Source organism: Coregonus clupeaformis, chromosome 25 (assembly GCF_020615455.1).
Source record: "Coregonus clupeaformis isolate EN_2021a chromosome 25, ASM2061545v1, whole genome shotgun sequence".
Lineage (NCBI taxonomy): Eukaryota > Metazoa > Chordata > Actinopteri > Salmoniformes > Salmonidae > Coregonus > Coregonus clupeaformis.
In genome coordinates, this window is record NC_059216.1 from 28,944,494 (window position 1) to 28,964,312 (window position 19,819).

At 42.5% G+C, this 19,819-nt stretch overlaps 1 protein-coding gene across 3 annotated transcripts in view; it reads right to left on the minus strand.

Moving 5' to 3' along the window:
* Positions 1-9,949: 9,949 nt before the first annotated feature.
* Positions 9,950-19,819, minus strand: part of LOC121539490 (disheveled-associated activator of morphogenesis 1-like) — an 86,561-nt gene continuing 76,691 nt past the window's right edge. For all 3 annotated transcript variants that reach the window (XM_041848018.2, XM_041848019.2, XM_041848017.2), the window contains 7 exons: positions 17,037-17,125; positions 15,488-15,656; positions 13,671-13,778; positions 12,944-13,004; positions 12,648-12,779; positions 11,321-11,491; positions 9,950-11,034 (listed from right to left, as the gene is read on the minus strand). In XM_041848018.2, the coding sequence (XP_041703952.2) occupies positions 10,828-11,034; positions 11,321-11,491; positions 12,648-12,779; positions 12,944-13,004; positions 13,671-13,778; positions 15,488-15,656; positions 17,037-17,125 (937 nt within the window). In that variant the 3' untranslated portion in view covers positions 9,950-10,827. The remainder of the gene's footprint in view (positions 11,035-11,320; positions 11,492-12,647; positions 12,780-12,943; positions 13,005-13,670; positions 13,779-15,487; positions 15,657-17,036; positions 17,126-19,819) is intronic.

Below are 19,819 nucleotides of genomic sequence, written 5' to 3' on the forward strand. Positions count from 1 at the left end.
GTTCTCCCACTTAAAAAGATGAGAGAGGCCTGTAATTTTCATTATAGGTACACGTCAACTATGACAGACAAAATGAGAAAAAAAAATCCAGAAAATCACATTGTAGGATTTTTAATGAATTTATTTGCAAATTATGGTGGAAAATAAGTATTTGGTCACCTACAAACAAGCAAGATTTCTGGCTCTCACAGACCTGTAACTTCTTCTTTAAGAGTCTCCTCTGTCCTCCACTCGTTACCTGTATTAATGGCACCTGTTTGAACTTGTTATCAGTATAAAAGACACCTGTCCACAACCTCAAACAGTCACACTCCAAACTCCACTATGGCCAAGACCAAAGAGCTGTCAAAGGACACCAGAAACAAAATTGTAGACCTGCACCAGGCTGGGAAGACTGAATCTGCAATAGGTAAGCAGCTTGGTTTGAAGAAATCAACTGTGGGAGCAATTATTAGGAAATGGAAGACATACAAGACCACTGATAATCTCCCTCGATCTGGGGCTCCACGCAAGATCTCACCCCGTGGGGTCAAAATGATCACAAGAACGGTGAGCAAAAATCCCAGAACCACACGGGGGGACCTAGTGAATGACCTGCAGAGAGCTGGGACCAAAGTAACAAAGCCTACCATCAGTAACACACTACGCCACCAGGGACTCAAATACTGCAGTGCAAGACGTGTCCCCCTGCTTAAGCCAGTACATGTCCAGGCCCGTCTGAAGTTTGCTAGAGTGCATTTGGATAATCCAGAAGAGGATTGGGAGAATGTGATATGGTCAGATGAAACCAAAATATAACTTTTTGGTAAAAACTCAACTCGTCGTGTTTGGAGGACAAAGAATGCTGAGTTGCATCCAAAGAACACCATACCTACTGTGAAGCATGGGGGTAGAAACATCATGCTTTGGGGCTGTTTTTTCTGCAAAGGGACCAGGACGACTGATCCGTGTAAAGGAAAGAATGAATGGGGCCATGTATCGTGAGATTTTGAGTGAAAACCTCCTTCCATCAGCAAGGGCATTGAAGATGAAACGTGGCTGGGTCTTTTAGCATGACAATGATCCCAAACACACCACCCGGGCAACGAAGGAGTGGCTTCGTAAGAAGCATTTCAAGGTCCTGGAGTGGCCTAGCCAGTCTCCAGATCTCAACCCCATAGAAAATCTTTGGAGGGAGTTGAAAGTCCGTGTTGCCCAGCGACAGCCCCAAAACATCACTGCTCTAGAGGAGATCTGCATGGAGGAATGGGCCAAAATACCAGCAACAGTGTGTGAAAACCTTGTGAAGACTTACAGAAAACGTTTGACCTGTGTCATTGCCAACAAAGGGAATATAACAAAGTATTGAGAAACTTTTGTTATTGACCAAATACTTATTTTCCACCATAATTTGCAAATAAATTCATTAAAAATCCTACAATGTGATTTTCTGCATTTTTTTTCTCATTTTGTCTGTCATAGTTGACGTGTACCTATGATGAAAATTACAGGCCTCTCTCATCTTTTTAAGTGGGAGAACTTGCACAATTGGTGGCTGACTAAATACTTTTTTCCCCCACTGTAAATGTCCTATGAAGTTCCAACGTGCGTTTGGGTACTCTTTATGCAGCGCCAAGCGCTCTACACACTGTGATGGAACAGAGTACACCTTTAAAAACACAACTGCTGTATTGAGGGCTTATTTTCAGAATGTGATTTATAAATACTAAGATACTCAAAATGATGAAACATCTCATTTGAATATATGTGCATTATGTATTACTTTATGCCACATCAGACAAGTGTTTATTTCACAACCTTTGCTTCCTATAGGTTTGGGCTATCTTATTATGACAAAATTAATTCAAAGGGAAAAGGTAATTGAACCTAAATGAGAATTTTTCATTTGTTAATTCTGAAGCAAATGTTCCACATATCAATGTGTCCTACAGCATCAATAGGCTATGAATGATATTACAACCTCAATTACCAGTCTTTCGATTCCCCTTTGATCTTTGAGGCACAGTTTATTTCTATAGTATTAGTACTAAACTTACCTTGTGTCAAATGTAACACCTACAGTGGGGGAAAAAAGTATTTAGTCAGCCACCAATTGTGCAAGTTCTCCCACTTAAAAAGATGAGAGAGGCCTGTAATTTTCATCATAGGTACACGTCAACTATGACAGACAAAATGAGGGGAAGAAATCCAGAAAATCACATTGTAGGATTTTTAATGAATTTATTTGCAAATTATGGTGGAAAATAAGTATTTGGTCAATAACAAAAGTTTCTCAATACTTTGTTATATACCCTTTGTTGGCAATGACACAGGTCAAACGTTTTCTGTAAGTCTTCACAAGGTTTTCACACACTGTTGCTGGTATTTTGGCCCATTCCTCCATGCAGATCTCCTCTAGAGCAGTGATGTTTTGGGGCTGTCGCTGGGCAACACAGACTTTCAACTCCCTCCAAAGAGTTTCTATGGGGTTGAGATCTGGAGACTGGTTAGGCCACTCCAGGACCTTGAAATGCTTCTTACGAAGCCACTCCTTCGTTGCCCGGCGGTGTGTTTGGGATCATTGTCATGCTGAAAGACCCAGCCACGTTTCATCTTCAATGCCCTTGCTGATGGAAGGAGGTTTTCACTCAAAATCTCACGATACATGGCCCCATTCATTCTTTCCTTTACACGGATCAGTCGTCCTGGTCCCTTTGCAGAAAAACAGCCCCAAAGCATGATGTTTCCACCCCAATGCTTCACAGTAGGTATGGTGTTCTTTGGATGCAACTCAGCATTCTTTGTCCTCCAAACACGACGAGTTGAGTTTTTACCAAAAAGTTATATTTTGGTTTCATCTGACCATATGACATTTTCCCAATCCTCTTCTGGATCATCCAAATGCACTCTAGCAAACTTCAGACGGGCCTGGACATGTACTGGCTTAAGCAGGGGGACACGTCTGGCACTGCAGGATTTGAGTCCCTGGCGGCGTAGTGTGTTACTGATGGTAGTCTTTGTTACTTTGGTCCCAGCTCTCTGCAGGTCATTCACTAGGTCCCCCCGTGTGGTTCTGGGATTTTTGCTCACCGTTCTTGTGATCATTTTGACCCCATGGGGTGAGATATTGCGTGGAGCCCCAGATCGAGGGAGATTGTCAGTGGTCTTGTATGTCTTCCATTTCCTAATAATTGCTCCCACAGTTGATTTCTTCAAACCAAGCTGCTTACCTATTGCAGATTCAGTCTTCCCAGCCTGGTGCAGGTCTACAATTTTGTTTCTGGTGTCCTTTGACAGCTCTTTGGTCTTGGCCATAGTGGAGTTTGGAGTGTGACTGTTTGAGGTTGTGGACAGGTGTATTTTATACTGATAACAAGTTCAAACAGGTGCCATTAATACAGGTAACGAGTGGAGGACAGAGGAGCCTCTTAAAGAAGAAGTTACAGGTCTGTGAGAGCCAGAAATCTTGCTTGTTTGTAGGTGACCAAATACTTATTTTCCACCATAATTTGCAAATAAATTCATAAAAAATCCTACAATGTGATTTTCTGGAGAAAACATTTCTCAATTTGTCTGTCATAGTTGACGTGTACCTATGATGAAAATTACAGGCCTCTCTCATCTTTTTAAGTGGGAGAACTTGCACAATTGGTGGCTGACTAAATACTTTTTTTCCCCACTGTAGTTGATATCTTTGCCATGATTTCTGTCTTTCAAATTAGTATTTTCTGTGATTTTATTGAGCAAAGAGTATGAGAATAGAAAGGAGTATGAGTGAACCAGCAGTGTATTGTATGGTACACAGCAAATCGGGCAGTTTTATCTAGCGTTGTTTTTCAGTGTAACATTTCTAGTGTTGATTCAGGAGTTAAATTAATTTAACACTCAGTGGTGTAAAATAATCCCAGTGTTGGTGTTAATAATCAGAGTTGAGTGTGATTGTGTCATTTATACTCTGTGTAAAGTAAAAAACTCAAAACCATGCCCATCATTATCATATTTCCCAGCATCCTCTATTGCAGGTTGATTTTCAGAATTGTTTGTTTCAATGCCTGTGTTTTTGCATGTACATTGATTGGTTGTATAATCTTATGCTACACAAAGATCAAACGTTTTTCTAAACTAATCCAATCTGTAAGTAGACTTTATTATGTACCCATTACTGTTACTGAGATGGTTGTTCCAGTTTAGTTGCTTTAGGTAGTCCCATTATTCAATCTTCCATACCCTGGAAGTCATAATGAATGCAGGTAGCGGGTGATTAAAAGTTGTTTGAACATCACCTTGCAAACCAGCATAATGTGACTTGCAGGCCTGATGTGGCCTGTAAACCTGGAGTTTTCTAACACCACTAACACCAGGCCCTCAAAGAAAGGCTTTATGATTATGCAAAATTGTCATAAAAATAAATATGTTTAAAGGCTAATAAGGTTGCTTGAACCATTCATAGAGGGTTCAAGGAAGAACCCTTCAAAGAGAAAAGGATTCTCGGCAGAACCCTTCATAGAGGGATCTAGGTAGAACCATTTACAGGGGGTTCTATGAATTACCCTACATAGTGTTCTATGCAAAGGGTTCTACCTAGCACCAAAAAGGGTTACCCTATGAGGACAAAATGAAGAACCCTACAGTGAGGGAAAAAAGTATTTGATCCCCTGCTGATTTTGTACGTTCGCCCACTGAAAAAGAAATGATCAGTCCATCATTTTAATGGTAGGTTTATTTGAACAGTGAGAGACAGAATAACAACAAAAAATCCAGAAAAACGCATGTCAAAAATGTTATAAATTGATTTGCATTTTAATGAGGGAAATAAGTATTTGACCCCCTCTCAATCAGAAAGATTTCTGGCTCCCAGGTGTCTTTTATACAGGTAACGAGCTGAGATTAGGAGCACACTCTTAAAGGGAGTGCTCCTAATCTCAGCTTGTTACCTGTATAAAAGACACCTGTCCACAGAAGCAATCAATCAATCAGATTCCAAACTCTCCACCATGGCCAAGACCAAAGAGCTCTCCAAGGATGTCAGGGACAAGATTGTAGACCTACACAAGGCTGGAATGGGCTACAAGACCATCGCCAAACAGCTTGGTGAGAAGGTGACAACAGTTGGTGCGATTATTCGCAAATGGAAGAAACACAAAAGAACTGTCAATCTCCCTCGGCCTGGGGCTCCATGCAAGATCTCACCTCGTGGAGTTGCAATGATCATGAGAACGGTGAGGAATCATCCCAGAACTACACGGGAGGATCTTGTCAATGGTCTCAAGGCAGCTGGGACCATAGTCACCAAGAAAACAATTGGTAACACACTACGCTGTGAAGGACTGAAATCCTGCAGCGCCCGCAAGGTCCCCCTGCTCAAGAAAGCACATATACAGGCCCGTCTGAACTTTGCCAATGAACATCTGAATGATTCAGAGGAGAACTGGGTGAAAGTGATGTGGTCAGATGAGACCAAAATTGAGCTTTTTGGCATCAACTCAACTCGCCGTGTTTGGAGGAGGAGGAATGCTGCCTATGACCCCAAGAACACCATCCCCACCGTCAAACATGGAGGTGGAAACATTATGCTTTGGGGGTGTTTTTCTGCTAAGGGGACAGGACAACTTCACCGCATCAAAGGGACGATGGACGGGGCCATGTACCGTCAAATCTTGGGTGAGAACCTCCTTCCCTCAGCCAGGGCATTGAAAATGTGTCGTGGATGGGTATTCCAGCATGACAATGACCCAAAACACACAGCCAAGGCAACAAAGGAGTGGCTCAAAAAGAAGCACATTAAGGTCCTGGAGTGGCCTAGCCAGTCTCCAGACCTTAATCCCATAGAAAATCTGTGGAGGGAGCTGAAGGTTCGAGTTGCCAAACGTCAGTCTTGAAACCTTAATGACTTGGAGAAGATCTGCAAAGAGGAGTGTGACAAAATCCCTCCTGAGATGTGTGCAAACCTGGCGGTCAACTACAAGAAACGTCTGACCTCTGTGATTGCCAACAAGGGTTTTGCCACCAAGTACTAAGTCATGTTTTGCAGAGGGGTCAAATACTTATTTCCCTCATTAAAATGCAAATCAATTTATAACATTTCTGACATGCGTTTTTCTGGATTTTTTTGTTGTTATTCTGTCTCTCACTGTTCAAATAAACCTACCATTACAATTATAGACTGATCATTTCTTTGTCAGTGGACAAACTTACAAAATCAGCAGGGGATCAAATACTTTTTTCCCTCACTGTATATGTTTCTAGTCCCTTTTTTTTCTAAGAGTGTACAAAACAAGCTGTGAGTTGAGTTTTGTTTTATTGGTGATCAGTTGTTTGTTAAATAATATTTTTGACTTTTAAAACTGATCAAATTAATGTTTTCTATGTATAGTGTTTAATCTCCAGGCCTTATATTTTTTATTTATTTAACTAGGCAAGTCAGTTAAGAACAAATTCTTATTTACAACGACGGCCTACACCCGCCAAACCCGGACGACGCTGGGCCAATTGTGCGCCACCCTGTGGGACCCCCAATCACGGCCGGTTGTGATACAGCCTGGAATTGAACCAGGGGGTCTGTAGTGATGCCTCAAGCACAGAGATGCAGTGCCTTAGACGACTGCGCCACTCGGGAGCCCTGCTGAGTATACAAAAAATTAAGAACACCTGCTCTTTCCATGACAGACTGACCAGGTGAATCCAGTTGAAAGCTATGATCCCTTATTGATTTACCTTGTTAAATCCACTTCAGTCAGTGTAGATGAAGGGGAGGAGACAGGTTAAAGAATGATTTTTTTACCTTGAGACATGGATTGTGTATGGGTGCTATTCAGAGGGTGAATGGACATGACAAAAGATTGAAGTGCCTTTGAACGGGTTATGGTAGTAGGTGCAACGCTGCTGGGTTTTTCCACACTCAACAGTTTCACACTCAACAGAAAATAAGGTCTGAGGTTAACACAGGCTTAGGACAACTTATACATTTTGTTCTATGAGATAATATCAGTCAGTTAACATGACGTTTATGAATTATGAAGCCTTTTTGTGCTTTATGTGATTTTGATTATATAAATGCTTAAAAATTCACAAATGGCGGAGTTAGTGCCTACAAAAAACATCATTACTATTGCTCTCTATTTAGCCAGAGGTTTTATTAGAGACCAAGTCCCTATTCACAATGCTTTCTGAATTGAATAGTATTCAAAGTAATACAATTAATAAGCAAATTCGTGTCCTCAAAGAATGTCTTTAAAACATGGAAATGGAACCTGTAAAATAGATACTTTTGCACATTGGCCACCAGAGGACGCCCCTTACTATAACTGAGATGAATACCAGTCTTTATTTCTGGAAAACAGAAATACAGTTTAATACAATCCGAGATGAATTACTGGTTGTAGTTTTGGCCTGTAAACATAAAACAGATTCAACAGATAATTAATACAATCCGAGATGAATTACTGGTTGTAGTTTTGGCTTGTAAACATAAAACAGATTCAACAAATAATTGACATCCAGGTTTATTACTTTAGTTTCAAAATAGAAAGTTGTTTAAATAATAAAAAAAAAGCTGTATAGAAAGAATCTACATACATCAGAGATGCTATCACACAGTTAAGTAAGGAGGGTGTTGGTAGAAATGTGACCAAAGGTTTGAGAAAGGTTTTACTTATTGGGGCAGACTAAATAACTGAAAGCTTCCTGCTGTACATGTTATAGTGAGGAGTAGCCCATGATCATGACTCTCAGTTCCATTACATTACATTACACATAAGAGTTATTGGACAAAGGCATCTTCTGTACGGGAGAGTTTTGTTAAGAGCCCCGACGCTCAATCTGAACAATAATACGCGTGCGTCGCTTGCGGTACGGTTTTGGAAGCATAAGGACCTTATGTTTCATATCAGCAACAAAAAAAGGTTAAATTGATACAGACCTTGATAGGGTCAGGGTTAGTGTTCCCACACAGCCATATCTCCACCTGTGCTAATTAGCTATCTTGCATGCTGGTAACACCTGTGTGTAAGCGTAGTTCGGGAAGTGAAATGGAAGTTTACTTTTGTCAGATGGAGGCACCCATAGCTGGATCTGTGCAAAACTGCTACAGTAAGTGTATATTTTTTATTTGAAGGATTCTTTCTGATGAAAGATAAGGGCCATATGTTTCAAAAGCTGTATCGCAAGCAATTATTATTGACGTTTATAGTTCAAATGAGTCAGTCGTGGGCGAAGCTAATGGCTGAAAACTGTAGGGAGAAGGCAGACTGCCGCCTAGATTATTTGGGAGTCAAGTGAGGAGGTGACACTGGAATGGGCATACAGTGAGGGAAAAAAGTATTTGATCCCCTGCTGATTCTACGTTTGCCCACTAACAAAGACATGATCAGTCTATAATTTTAATGGTAGGTTTATTTGAACAGTGAGAGACAGAATAACAACAACAAAAATCCAGAAGAACGCATGTAAAAAATGTTATAAATTGCTTTGCATTTTAATGAGGGAAATAAGTATTTGACCCCTCTGCAAAACATGACTTAGTACTTGGTGGCAAAACCCTTGTTGGCAATCACAGAGGTCAGACGTTTCTTGTAGTTGGCCACCAGGTTTGCACACATCTCAGGAGGGATTTTGTTCCACTCCTCTTTGCAGATCTTCTCCAAGTCATTAAGGTTTCGAGGCTGACGTTTGGCAACTCGAACCTTCAGCTCCCTCCACAGATTTTCTATGGGATTAAGGTCTGGAGACTGGCTAGGCCACTCCAGGACCTTAATGTGCTTCTTCTTGAGCCACTCCTTTGTTGCCTTGGCCATGTGTTTTGGGTCATTGTCATGCTGGAATACCCATCCACGACCCATTTTCAATGCCCTGACTGAGGGAAGGAGGTTCTCACCCAAGATTTGACGGTACATGGCCCCGTCCATCGTCCCTTTGATGCGGTGAAGTTGTCCTGTCCCCTTAGCAGAAAAACCCCCCAAAGCATATTGTTTCCACCTCCATGTTTGACGGTGGGGATGGTGTTCTTGGGGTCATAGGCAGCATTCCTCCTCCTCCAAACACGGCGAGTTGAGTTGATGCCAAAGAGCTCGATTTTGGTCTCATCTGACCACAACACTTTCACCCAGTTCTCCTCTGAATCATTCAGATGTTCATTGGCAAACTTCAGACGGCACTGTATATGTGCTTTCTTGAGCAGGGGGACCTTGCGGGCGCTGCAGGATTTCAGTCCTTCACGGCGTAGTGTGTTACCAATTGTTTTCTTGGTGACTATGGTCCCAGCTGCCTTGAGATCATTGACAAGATCCTCCCGTGTAGTTCTGGGCTGATTCCTCACCGTTATCATGACCATTGCAACTCCACGAGGTGAGATATTGCATGGAGCCCAGGCCGAGGGAGATTGACAGTTATTTTGTGTTTCTTCCATTTGCGAATAATCGCACCAACTGTTGTCACCTTCTCACCAAGCTGCTTGGCGATGGTCTTGTAGCCCATTCCAGCCTTGTGTAGGTCTACAATCTTGTCCCTGACATCCTTGGAGAGCTCTTTGGTCTTGGCCATGGTGGAGAGTTTGGAATCTGATTGATTGATTGCTTCTGTGGACAGGTGTCTGTCTTTTATACAGGTAACAAACTGAGATTAGGAGCACTCCCTTTAAGAGTGTGCTCCTAATCTCAGCTCGTTACCTGTATAAAAGACACCCTGGGAGCCAGAAAACTTTCTGGTTGAGAGGGGGTCAAATATTTATTTCCCTCATTAAAATGCAAATCAATTTATAACATTTTTGACATGCGTTTTTCTGGATTTTTTTGTTGTTATTTTGTCTCTCACTGTTCAAATAAACCTACCATTAAAATTATAGACTGATAATTTCTTTGTCAGTGGGCAAACGTACAAAATCAGCAGGGGATCAAATACTTTTTTCCCTCACTGTATATATATAATATAGACATACATGACAGTAATGAACACAAAACACAAAGACAAAACTCAACATGTTGGGCTGCATAGTTTCCAGACTGATATCCTCAGTGTGTTAGGATGACCAGAGGAAGAGCAATTCTTTTTGGTAACTCTTCGACAATACTGTATATTGCAGTTCTAATGGATTATTTAAAAAAAAGAAAGTTATAGTAAAATGGTAATATTGCATCTGTGATTTGGTTTTAAATATCTAAATTAAGTCTTTGCAAAATTGTGATAAAAACAGTATCAAAATGTATTGCTTTTTTGCTTATCTCAAAAACATAATTCATACATGCTGGATTGTGCTTCAAGAGACACTGTGTTTCTCTGCATGGGGTTGACATCCTCTACTATACTCTCTAGGGTGTCTGACTGACTGACAACACAATAGCAGGAAAGATGTTCCACTTTCTCCCGTTTTAAAAGAGGAAATGTGTCGCAGCCGGTGTGTGTGTGTGACCCCTGGCTTTCCATTCCACTTCCTGCTAATTTTTACAGGCAGGAACGGTCAAGAAGAGCGTCCTACTCCAGGGCAACAGCCCTATGCTATTAAAAAGTGTCCCATCCACGACATGAGCAAAACTGTCATTCAGACCACAGCATTTTAAAAGTGTAGGTTTTGGCAATTAACACAAATAGCTTAGAGAGTCACTCCTTATCCATAGTTCATGGTTTTAAGAGGAGGTAATATCTTCTATGTCTGTTTCCAGACAGACACAAGCTCTGGGTTATTGTTGCTTGAGTAGCAGAAGAGTAAGTAGAGGTCTGTCCACCACCTTTCCTGCTCAGTTCCGTTTTAGCAGTGAATTCTGTCCACTCCCAAATGAGGGGGCGCTAGGCTCATGCCAGGCCACCAGAGGGAAGCATAGCTTAGCTCCAGTAAGACAGGATCAGTTGTCAGCTGTTTCAGAGGTTCAGTTTGGTGACGGGTCGCTCCCTGCTGGTCTCAGCTGATGAGTTGACGCGTTTGCGGTTGCGTTTCATCTTGGACAAGTCCTTATCGAACACCTCCCCAGAGCGCAGGGCTGAAACCAGGTCGTCGAATTCACCGTCCTCCTCACAGTTCTCCTTTGACTTCTTGGCCTTGCGCTCCTTCTCCCTCTGCTCCTTAAGCTGAGGGGACAAAACAGGAGGAACTTAGTGACTCGCACCTACAGTAGCATAGAGAGTGTGTGGCAGTTGTATTTGGTGTATTGAGTAAATGAGCACTACTCTTGACCTACACACATTTGAGTGTGTCTAGGTCAACAGTAGATCACGTATTGTGTAATCTCACAAACAACACTAGTTTGATACCCATTTGTAATAATTGTTACATAATGACTGGGTGGTGAAATGGTGACCGTAGGTGACTCTCTCTAGTGTTGTGGTCGGAGATAGACATTCTTAACAATCTAACCTGTGCTTCCATGCGGGTCCGTCGTTCCTCTTCCTCCTTGCGTCTGCGCATGTTCTCATTCTCCTGCTTGGCGTCAGCGAACGCCTGCAGGAATTGGTCGAAGATTCCAAAGAACTCATCAGGCTGCATACGGGTTGCATCCTCCCCAAAATGCTGCACTGCCTTCAGAAACTGGAGAGAAAACAAAGGTAGACATCAAGTACTTCAAGATGGTCAAACTGCCTTTCCTGGAAGGGAAAATGAGTATTTGTGATCCTTCATCAAGATGTAATAATATACAGTCAATGTGTCACAGGTGATTCAGTGTGAATGTAGGTGAACATTCTTTCAGTGATACACTGGGGATGAATGTGAGAGACCGTGTTGCCTGGTTGATTAATCTAGCTTTAAAACAGACCCTACCCCCATCACACCTGGGTTCAAATACTATTTGAAATCATACCTAATACTTTATCTGGGCTTGATTGAGCTTGTCTGGCACATTGGAACCAACAGAATAGCTGCAAAAGTTCACCTGGCACTCCAGACAGGGAAGGGCAAACACTCAGTATTTGAAAGATTTCAAATAGTATTTGACCCTAGGTCTACTCCCAACAGAGATGGTTTCCTCTTCCCTGCCATTGTAAAGTGTAATTTGACACATAAATAACCCTCTATCCCCTGCACACGTATCAAATACATTCCACATGGCACTAGAGAGGAAGGGGATCGGGGGAAACCGTGGCTTTGAAACGGATAGCCTTGACCCATCTTAGTTAAACATTAACTGCCTATATTCAGAGGTTCCAATGTCCACACAGGTAGACTGTAAGCCTTTAACATACTGTATGTGAGTTACTACGTCCTCCTAGCATTTCCAAGTATATGGGTTGTTTCTAACTTTAAAAGGTGACTTCAAAGCTGCAGTAAGAAGACTGTGCTACCTACTTGGTTATGTGGCCAAGCATCAAGTTACAGGATTTGCCATTTGTGCTGCCCATCTATTATTTTTATAGCTCTATCAGAGCTCCTAGTTGTGGAGAGAAGGAGGAGGGGACAGATGGACAACACGACCCCAACCCCAACCCCATAGAAATACAACTACTAGAATGTACATTCCAAGTTAGTGTTCTGTGATGGGTGAACCAACGCCCATATTGAGTGTACCCATGAGTGTTCCTGTCAAGTTGCCGTGGTCTGAAGGGCTTTGTCCATTATAGTAATACTTTTTCAATGCCCGACCCTCAGATACAGACAGAGAGATAGACAGACAGACAGACAGACAGACAGACAGACAGACAGACAGACAGACAGACATGGCCCCCAGCCCTCTGCCCCCCATTCTCACCAGCTCCTTGGCCTCGGTCAGAGAATCATCCACGTCTGAAAAGCTGAAGCTGGCCACAGTGATGAAATGGCTCACCACAGACACAAACTTATCCCCCGAAACCCGAGGAAGACCTCTCTGGAACTCCAGCTCCTACAGTGAACAGCATTACAGGAGAAGTACATGACTGTCATCAGACAACCCACAACACAAGAGTACAGTACCATGCCCATGGTAGAGGAGTGTAAGCCTAATTATACTGCCTGTGATATCATGTGTGCCTTCATTAAGGGAAACCAATAGAAATGGCCACTAACCGTTTCCACACTCTTCAGACCAGAGCGCAGATTGTTGATGTCTTTCTCCAGCTCTGTCATACTGTGGACGAGAGGAGAGGGACTGGAGTTTATTCACATGAAACAATTACAAACCATCTGTGCTCCAATCAAGCCACAACTTAGAGACATGAAATGTGAGACAATAAAACCCAACTTCCTCCCTTCTCAGTCAGGAAAGGCATATATTCAGGGTTCACTAGGTTTTAACAGAAACTAACGTAGATTATCTTTATTTGTGACCTGTTTTCTTACTTTTTTAAGTTTCCCTAAATCTATGGATTATGCTGTCTGCTATACTATTGCTTTCTTGTGGTAAAACAGGAAACACCTTGACCTACCGAGGGTTGTATGGTTCACAGTTCACACTTTCCACATTTGAAATGGGGGCAATTAGAACAACCTGTGCCTCTGACACATCCAGACAATATAAACATGACCTTTGACCCTCTCTGTAAACACAGTTTGTAAGGTAACACACACAGCAATACGGTCTTAACCTTTCACCTATTCTACTTAAAGTCAGGCACCATCAATTAGGCTTAGCGAGGAAGACTCAACTTTTACAATGTTGTTACAAGGGTAATTACACACAGTTACTACACAGACATGAAAGCAATTTAGGATTATGAAACAGTATCGGTGGTGTGTGTGTGTGTTGGGGGTGGAGGGGGGTTCTGATTCAGTCAACCTTAGCAGCAGTTCTTACTTGACTTTAGCTGCCTCTGGAACATTATGAAGCTCCTCCTGAAACACGGCCACTTTGGGATACTTCTGCTCCAGGATGGTGATAAGGTAATTCAGCAGAGTGATGTTCCTACAAACACAAACATCATATACATCACACATATCTCAAAGGGATTTTTTAAATATATCTATTTTTTAATATACACTACCAGTCAAAGGTTTGGACACACCTACTCATTACAAGGTTTTTCTTTATTTGTACTATTTTTTACATTGAAGAATAGTAGTGAAGACATCAAAACTATGAAATAACACATATGGAATCATGTAGTAACCAAGAAAGTGTTAAACAAATCAAAATATATTTTATATTTGAGATTCTTCAAATATCCACCCTTTGCCTTGATGACAGCTTTGCACACTCTTGGCATTCTCTCAAACAGCTTCATGAGGTAGTCACCTGGAATGCATTTAAATTAACAGGTGTGGCTTCTTAAAAGTTAATTTGTGGGATTTCTTTCCTTCTTAATGCGTTTGAGCCAATCAGTTGTGTTGTGACAAGGTAAGGGGGGTATACAGAAGATAGCCCTATTTGGTAAAAGACCAAGTCCATATTATGTCAAGAACAGCTCAAATAAGCAAAGAGAAACGACAGTCCATCATTACTTTAAGACATGAAGGTCAATGCGGAAAATTTCAAGAACTTTTAAAGTTTCTTCAAGTGCAGTCACAAAAAACATAAAGAACTATGATGAAACTGGCTCTCATGAGGACCGCCACAGGAAAGGAAGACCCAGAGTTACCTCTGCAGCAGAGGATAAGTTCATTAGAGTTACCAGTTTGCAGCCCAAATAAATGCTTCACAGGGTTCAAGTAACAGACACATCTCAACATCAACTGATCAGAGGGGACTGTGTGAATCAGGCCTTCATGGTCAAATTGCTGCAAAGAAACCACTACTAAAGGACACCAATAAGAAGAAGAAACCTGCTTGGGCCAAGAAACATGCGCAATGGACATTAGACCGGTGGAAATTTGTCCTTTGGTCTGGAGTTCAAATTGGAGATTTTTGGTTCCAACCTCCGTGGCTTTGTGAGACGCGGTGTGGGTGAACGGATGATCTCTGCATGTGTATTTCCCACCGTAAAGCATGGAGGAGGAGGTGTTATGGTGTGCGGGTGCTTTGCTGGTGACACTGTCTGTGATTCATTTAGAATTCAAGGCACACTTAACCAGCATGGCTACCACAGCATTCTGCAGCGATACGCCATCCCATTTGGTTTGGGCTTAGTGGGACTATCATTTGTTTTTCAACAGGACAATGACCCAACACACCTCCAGGCTGTGTAAGGGCTATTTTACCAAGAAGGAGAGTGATGGAGTGCTGCATCAGATGACCTGGCCTCCACAATCCCTCGACCTCAACCCAATTGAGATGGTTTGGAATGAGTCAGACCGCAGAGTGAAGGAAAAGCAGCCAACAAGTGCCCAGCATATGTGGGAACTCCTTCAAGACTGTTGGAAAAGCATTCCAGGTGAAGCTGGTTGAGAGAATGCCAAGAGTGTGCAAAGCTGTCATTAAGGCAAAGGGTGGCTATTTAAAGAATCTCAAATATGAAATATATTTTGATTTGTTCAACACTTTTTTGATTACTACATGATTCCATATGTGTTATTTCATAGTTTTGATGTCTTCACTATTATTCTACAATGTAGAAAATAGTAAAAAAAAAAAAAAAACTGGAATGAGTAGGTGCGTCCAAACTTTTGACTGGTACTGTATATATATATATATATATATGATAAATAGAAAAAGCCTCAAGCCAGACCATTTCTTACTTGTCAATGCTGGACTTGGTGTCAGCGATCTTGTTGAGTGAGGACACTTTGAAGCCATAGGCGTTTCCCCTCTGGCCCTTGTTCATGTAGTTACCAAAGGCCAGGACCACCTCCAGAAGCTGCTTGAGGTTGCGGCTCTGTAGCACCTCTTTAGAGGCCCTGGTCAGAGCTGGGGAGAGGAAGAAGAAGTTACCATTATGAGGATAAGACATTGGTTGAATCCCAAATGGCATCCTATTCCCATAAAGGCTCATACATACACTACATGACCAAAAGTATGTGGACACCTGCTCGACGAACATCTCATTCCAAAATCATGGGCATTAATATGGAGTTGGTCCCCGCTTTGCTTCTATAACAGCCTCCACTCTTCTAGGAAGGCTTTCCACTAGATTTTGGATTATTGCTTCGGGGACTTGCTTCCATTCAGCCACAAGAGCATTAGTGAGGTCGGGCACTGATGTTGGGCGATTAGGCCTGGCTCACAGTCGTCATTCCAATTCATCCCAAAGGTGTTCGATGGGGTTAAGGTCAGGGCTCTGTGCAGGCCAGTCAAGTTCTTCCACACCGATCTCGACAAACCATTTCTGTATGGACCTCGCTTTGTGCACTGGGGCATTGTCATGCTTCTATAATGTAATTGTATGCTGTAGCATTAAGATTTTCCTTCACTGGAACTAAGGGGCCTAGCCCGAACCATGAAAAACAGCCCCAGACCATTATTCCTCCTCCACCAAACTTTACAGTTGGCACATTGCATTCGGGCAGGTAGCGTTCTCCTGGCATCCGCCAAACCCAGATTAGTCCGTCGGGCTGCCAGATGGTGAAGCGTGATTCATCACTCCAGAGAACGCGTTTCCACTGCTCCAGAGTCCAATGGCGGCGAGCTTTACACCACTCCAGCCAACGCTTGGCATTGCGTATGGTGATCTTAGGCTTGTGTGCTATGGACTATGGAAACCCATTTCATTAAGCTCCCGACGAACAGTTATTGTGCTGATGTTGCTTTCAGAGGCAGTTTGGAACTCTGTAGTGAGTGTTACAACCGAGGACAGACGATTTTTACGTGCTTCAGCACTCTGCAGTCCCGTTCTATGAGCTTGTGTGGCCTACCACTTCGTGGCTGAGCCGTTGTTGCTCCTAGATGTTTCCACGTCACAATAACAGCACTTACAGTTGACCCGGGCAGCTCTAGCAGGGCAGAAATTTTACGAACTGACTTGTTGGAAAGGTGGCCTCCTATGATGGTGCCACATTGGAAGTCACTAAGCTCCTCAGTAAGGCCATTCTACTGCCAATGTTTGTCTATGGAGATTGCATGGCTGTGTGCTCGATTTTATACACATGTCAGCAACAGGTGTGGCTGAAATCGCAGAATCCACTCATTTGAAGGGGTGTCCACATACTTTTGTATATATAGTGTACTTTTAACACCATAGATCTGCAGCCTTTGAGTATTGCCAGCATTTCTCATTACAGTATGATTACATTTGACTCCACAGTCCAACCAGTTATTAAAATGGTTTAAAGGTAGATCATTTGATCCTACCTTCAACTTTAGGTTTGACTTCGATGATTCTTTCAGCAAACTTCTTTTTGAAGTAGAGGGACTGCAACCTCTGCTGGTAATGGTTGATCCTGTATTGTAGTTAGAAGTGAAAATATTATTTAGAGTTTACATACAAATCAAATCAAATTGTATTTGTCACATGCGCCGAATACAACAGGTGTAGACCTTACAGTGAAATGCTTACTTACAAGCCCTTAACTAACAATGCAGTTTTAAGAAAAATAAGTGTTAAGTAAAAAATTGAAAAGTAAAAAATACAAAATAAAAATAAATAACAAATAATTAAAGAGCAGCAGTAAAATAACATTAGCGAAGCTATATACAGGGGGTACCGGTACAGAGTCAATGAGCAGGGGCACAGGTTAGTCGAGGTAATTGAGGTAATATGTACATGTAGGTAGAGTTAAAGTGACTATGCATAGATAATAAACAGAGAGCGGCAGCAGCGTAAAAGAGGGGGTGGTTGGGGGGGGCAATGCAAATAGTCCGGGTAGCCATTTGATTAGCTGTTCAGGAGTCTTGTGGCGAGTAGCTGTTAAGAAGCCTTTTGGACCTAGACTTGGCACTCTGGTACCGCTTGCTGTGCGGTAGCAGAGAGAACAGTCTATGACTAGGGTGGCTGGAGTCTTTGACCATTTTTAGGGCCTTCCTCTGACACCGCCTGGTATAGAGGTCCTGGATGGCAGGAAGATTGGCCCCAGTGATGTACTAGGCCGTATGCACTACCCTCTGTAGTGCCTTGCGGTCGGAGGCTGAGCAGTTGCCATCCCTGGCAGTGATGCAACCAGTCAGGATGCTCTCGATGGTGCAGCTGTAGAACTTTTTGAGCATCTGAGGACCCATGCCAAATCTTTTCAGTCTCCTGAGGGGGAATAGGCTTTGTTGTGCCCTCTTCACGACTGTCTTGGTGTGTTTGGACCATGATAGTTTGTTGGTGATGTGGACACCAAGGAACTTGAAGCTCTCAACCTGCTCCACTACAGCCCCGTCGATGAGAATTGGGGCATGCTCGGTCCTCCTTTTCCTGTAGTCCACAATCATCTAATTCTTACATTTTAGTCATTTAGCAGACGCTCTTATCCAGAGCGACTTACAGTTAGTGAGTGCATACATTTTTCATACTGGCCCCCCGTGGGAATCGAACCCACAACCCTGGCGTTGCAAGCGCCATGCTCTACCAACTGAGCTACAAGAGGCGTGATCTCCTTTGTCTTGATCACGTTGAGGGAGAGGTTGTTATCCTGGCACTTCACTGAAACGGTTGTGTATTATGATATGACGTCCTATATGAAGGGCATGAACTTTTGAATAGAAATACACTTTTTGTGGTTTTGTTCATACATTTGAGGTTTTGTGACCAGACAGAAAACATACATCTTTCCCAAATTATTTTACTGGATTAAATACCCAACATGAAAAACTCAGAGCACATTTAATAAAGAAGCTCCTTTCCTTCTCCCTGCCCAAATGCTGTTTCCATGGCTACAATGTTTTCAGGAAGCCAAAACACAAACGACGCCAGATCCTGGAAGGAAGTCTATTCCCATAGTAAACGGCTTTGTACATCATGGAAAAAATGGTACTGGTGCTGCACTTGTACATTAGAACCTGCATTGTTTTCCTTCCTTTAATCTAGTAATCCAATCTTCATTTGTAACACAGAATGCTCATTAAAGCGAGAGCTTTTAAAACAGTAAGCCCTATCCCTGGGGTTTCGGTCTTTGTTTCTGCGCGAGCCGAGAATGTCTCCCCAGGGGGTTTCATGTTAATTAATTAACAATATGAGGTACATGGAAAGTTCAGCTGCCTGCCGCCACCTACGCACCAGCCTCCCCCTCAACCACAGCCTCCCCCTTAGCTCGTAGACAGTGAATCATGTTAAAGAATAATTCACATATTATACTTTAAACATAATAATAATAATTTGGTGGGTGCTTATATTTGTCTTGTTTCACAGGGTTTGAAATGGAAATGTGTTTTTTGCATATCCCAACTCCCCCTGAGACACCCTCGGGGAGTGGCCAGGGTCAGCCATTATCAACAGCGTCCCTCAAGCAATTAGAGTTAAGTGCCTTGCTCAAGGGCACAGACATATTTTTCACCTTGTTGGCTCAGAGTTTCGAACTAGCGACCTTTTGGTTACTGGACAGCACTCCAAAAGGTAATACATCTATTTTCCCTACACAGGGCCAAATGCAGTGCTGTTAATTGTATTTACTAAAGAACGATCCCAATCCTTCTACACTCCCCAAACCCTCACAGGACCAATGGCCTTCACTGGCACATTTGGGTCACAACTTAATGTCTGGCAGTGATGTCCCTCAGCAGTTAGAAATGCCAAAGAGATTTGTGTTAAAAAGACGTCGACATCCAGCTAGCATGTGTCACTGTGTGTCCTGCTGTTTACATATGCTCCTGGTGTCATCACAATGAGTGGATTCGATTAATCTGGCCCAGGCAGGCGTGTTTTGCACCGGGTGAAAGTTGATTGCATTCGTTTTGGAACCGGGCTGTCTCCGGGCATGAGCAAGGTGCCCCGTTCAGAGCCCACGGTGAAGTCGGCTCAAAACAAAAGTGACGTAATTAAGTACGAGGAGTAATGAGTAGGAGTCTGTGTGTTCACATGCAAAAGTGATTGCTTTTGATAAAAACGCTTAATCTGCCTTCCCAATGAAAACTAATTTGAAAATTCAAACATATTTTATGGAAAAGAGATGTTGTATGTTTCTGGACGATGCACCATGCTGCCTTGTTGACAACAT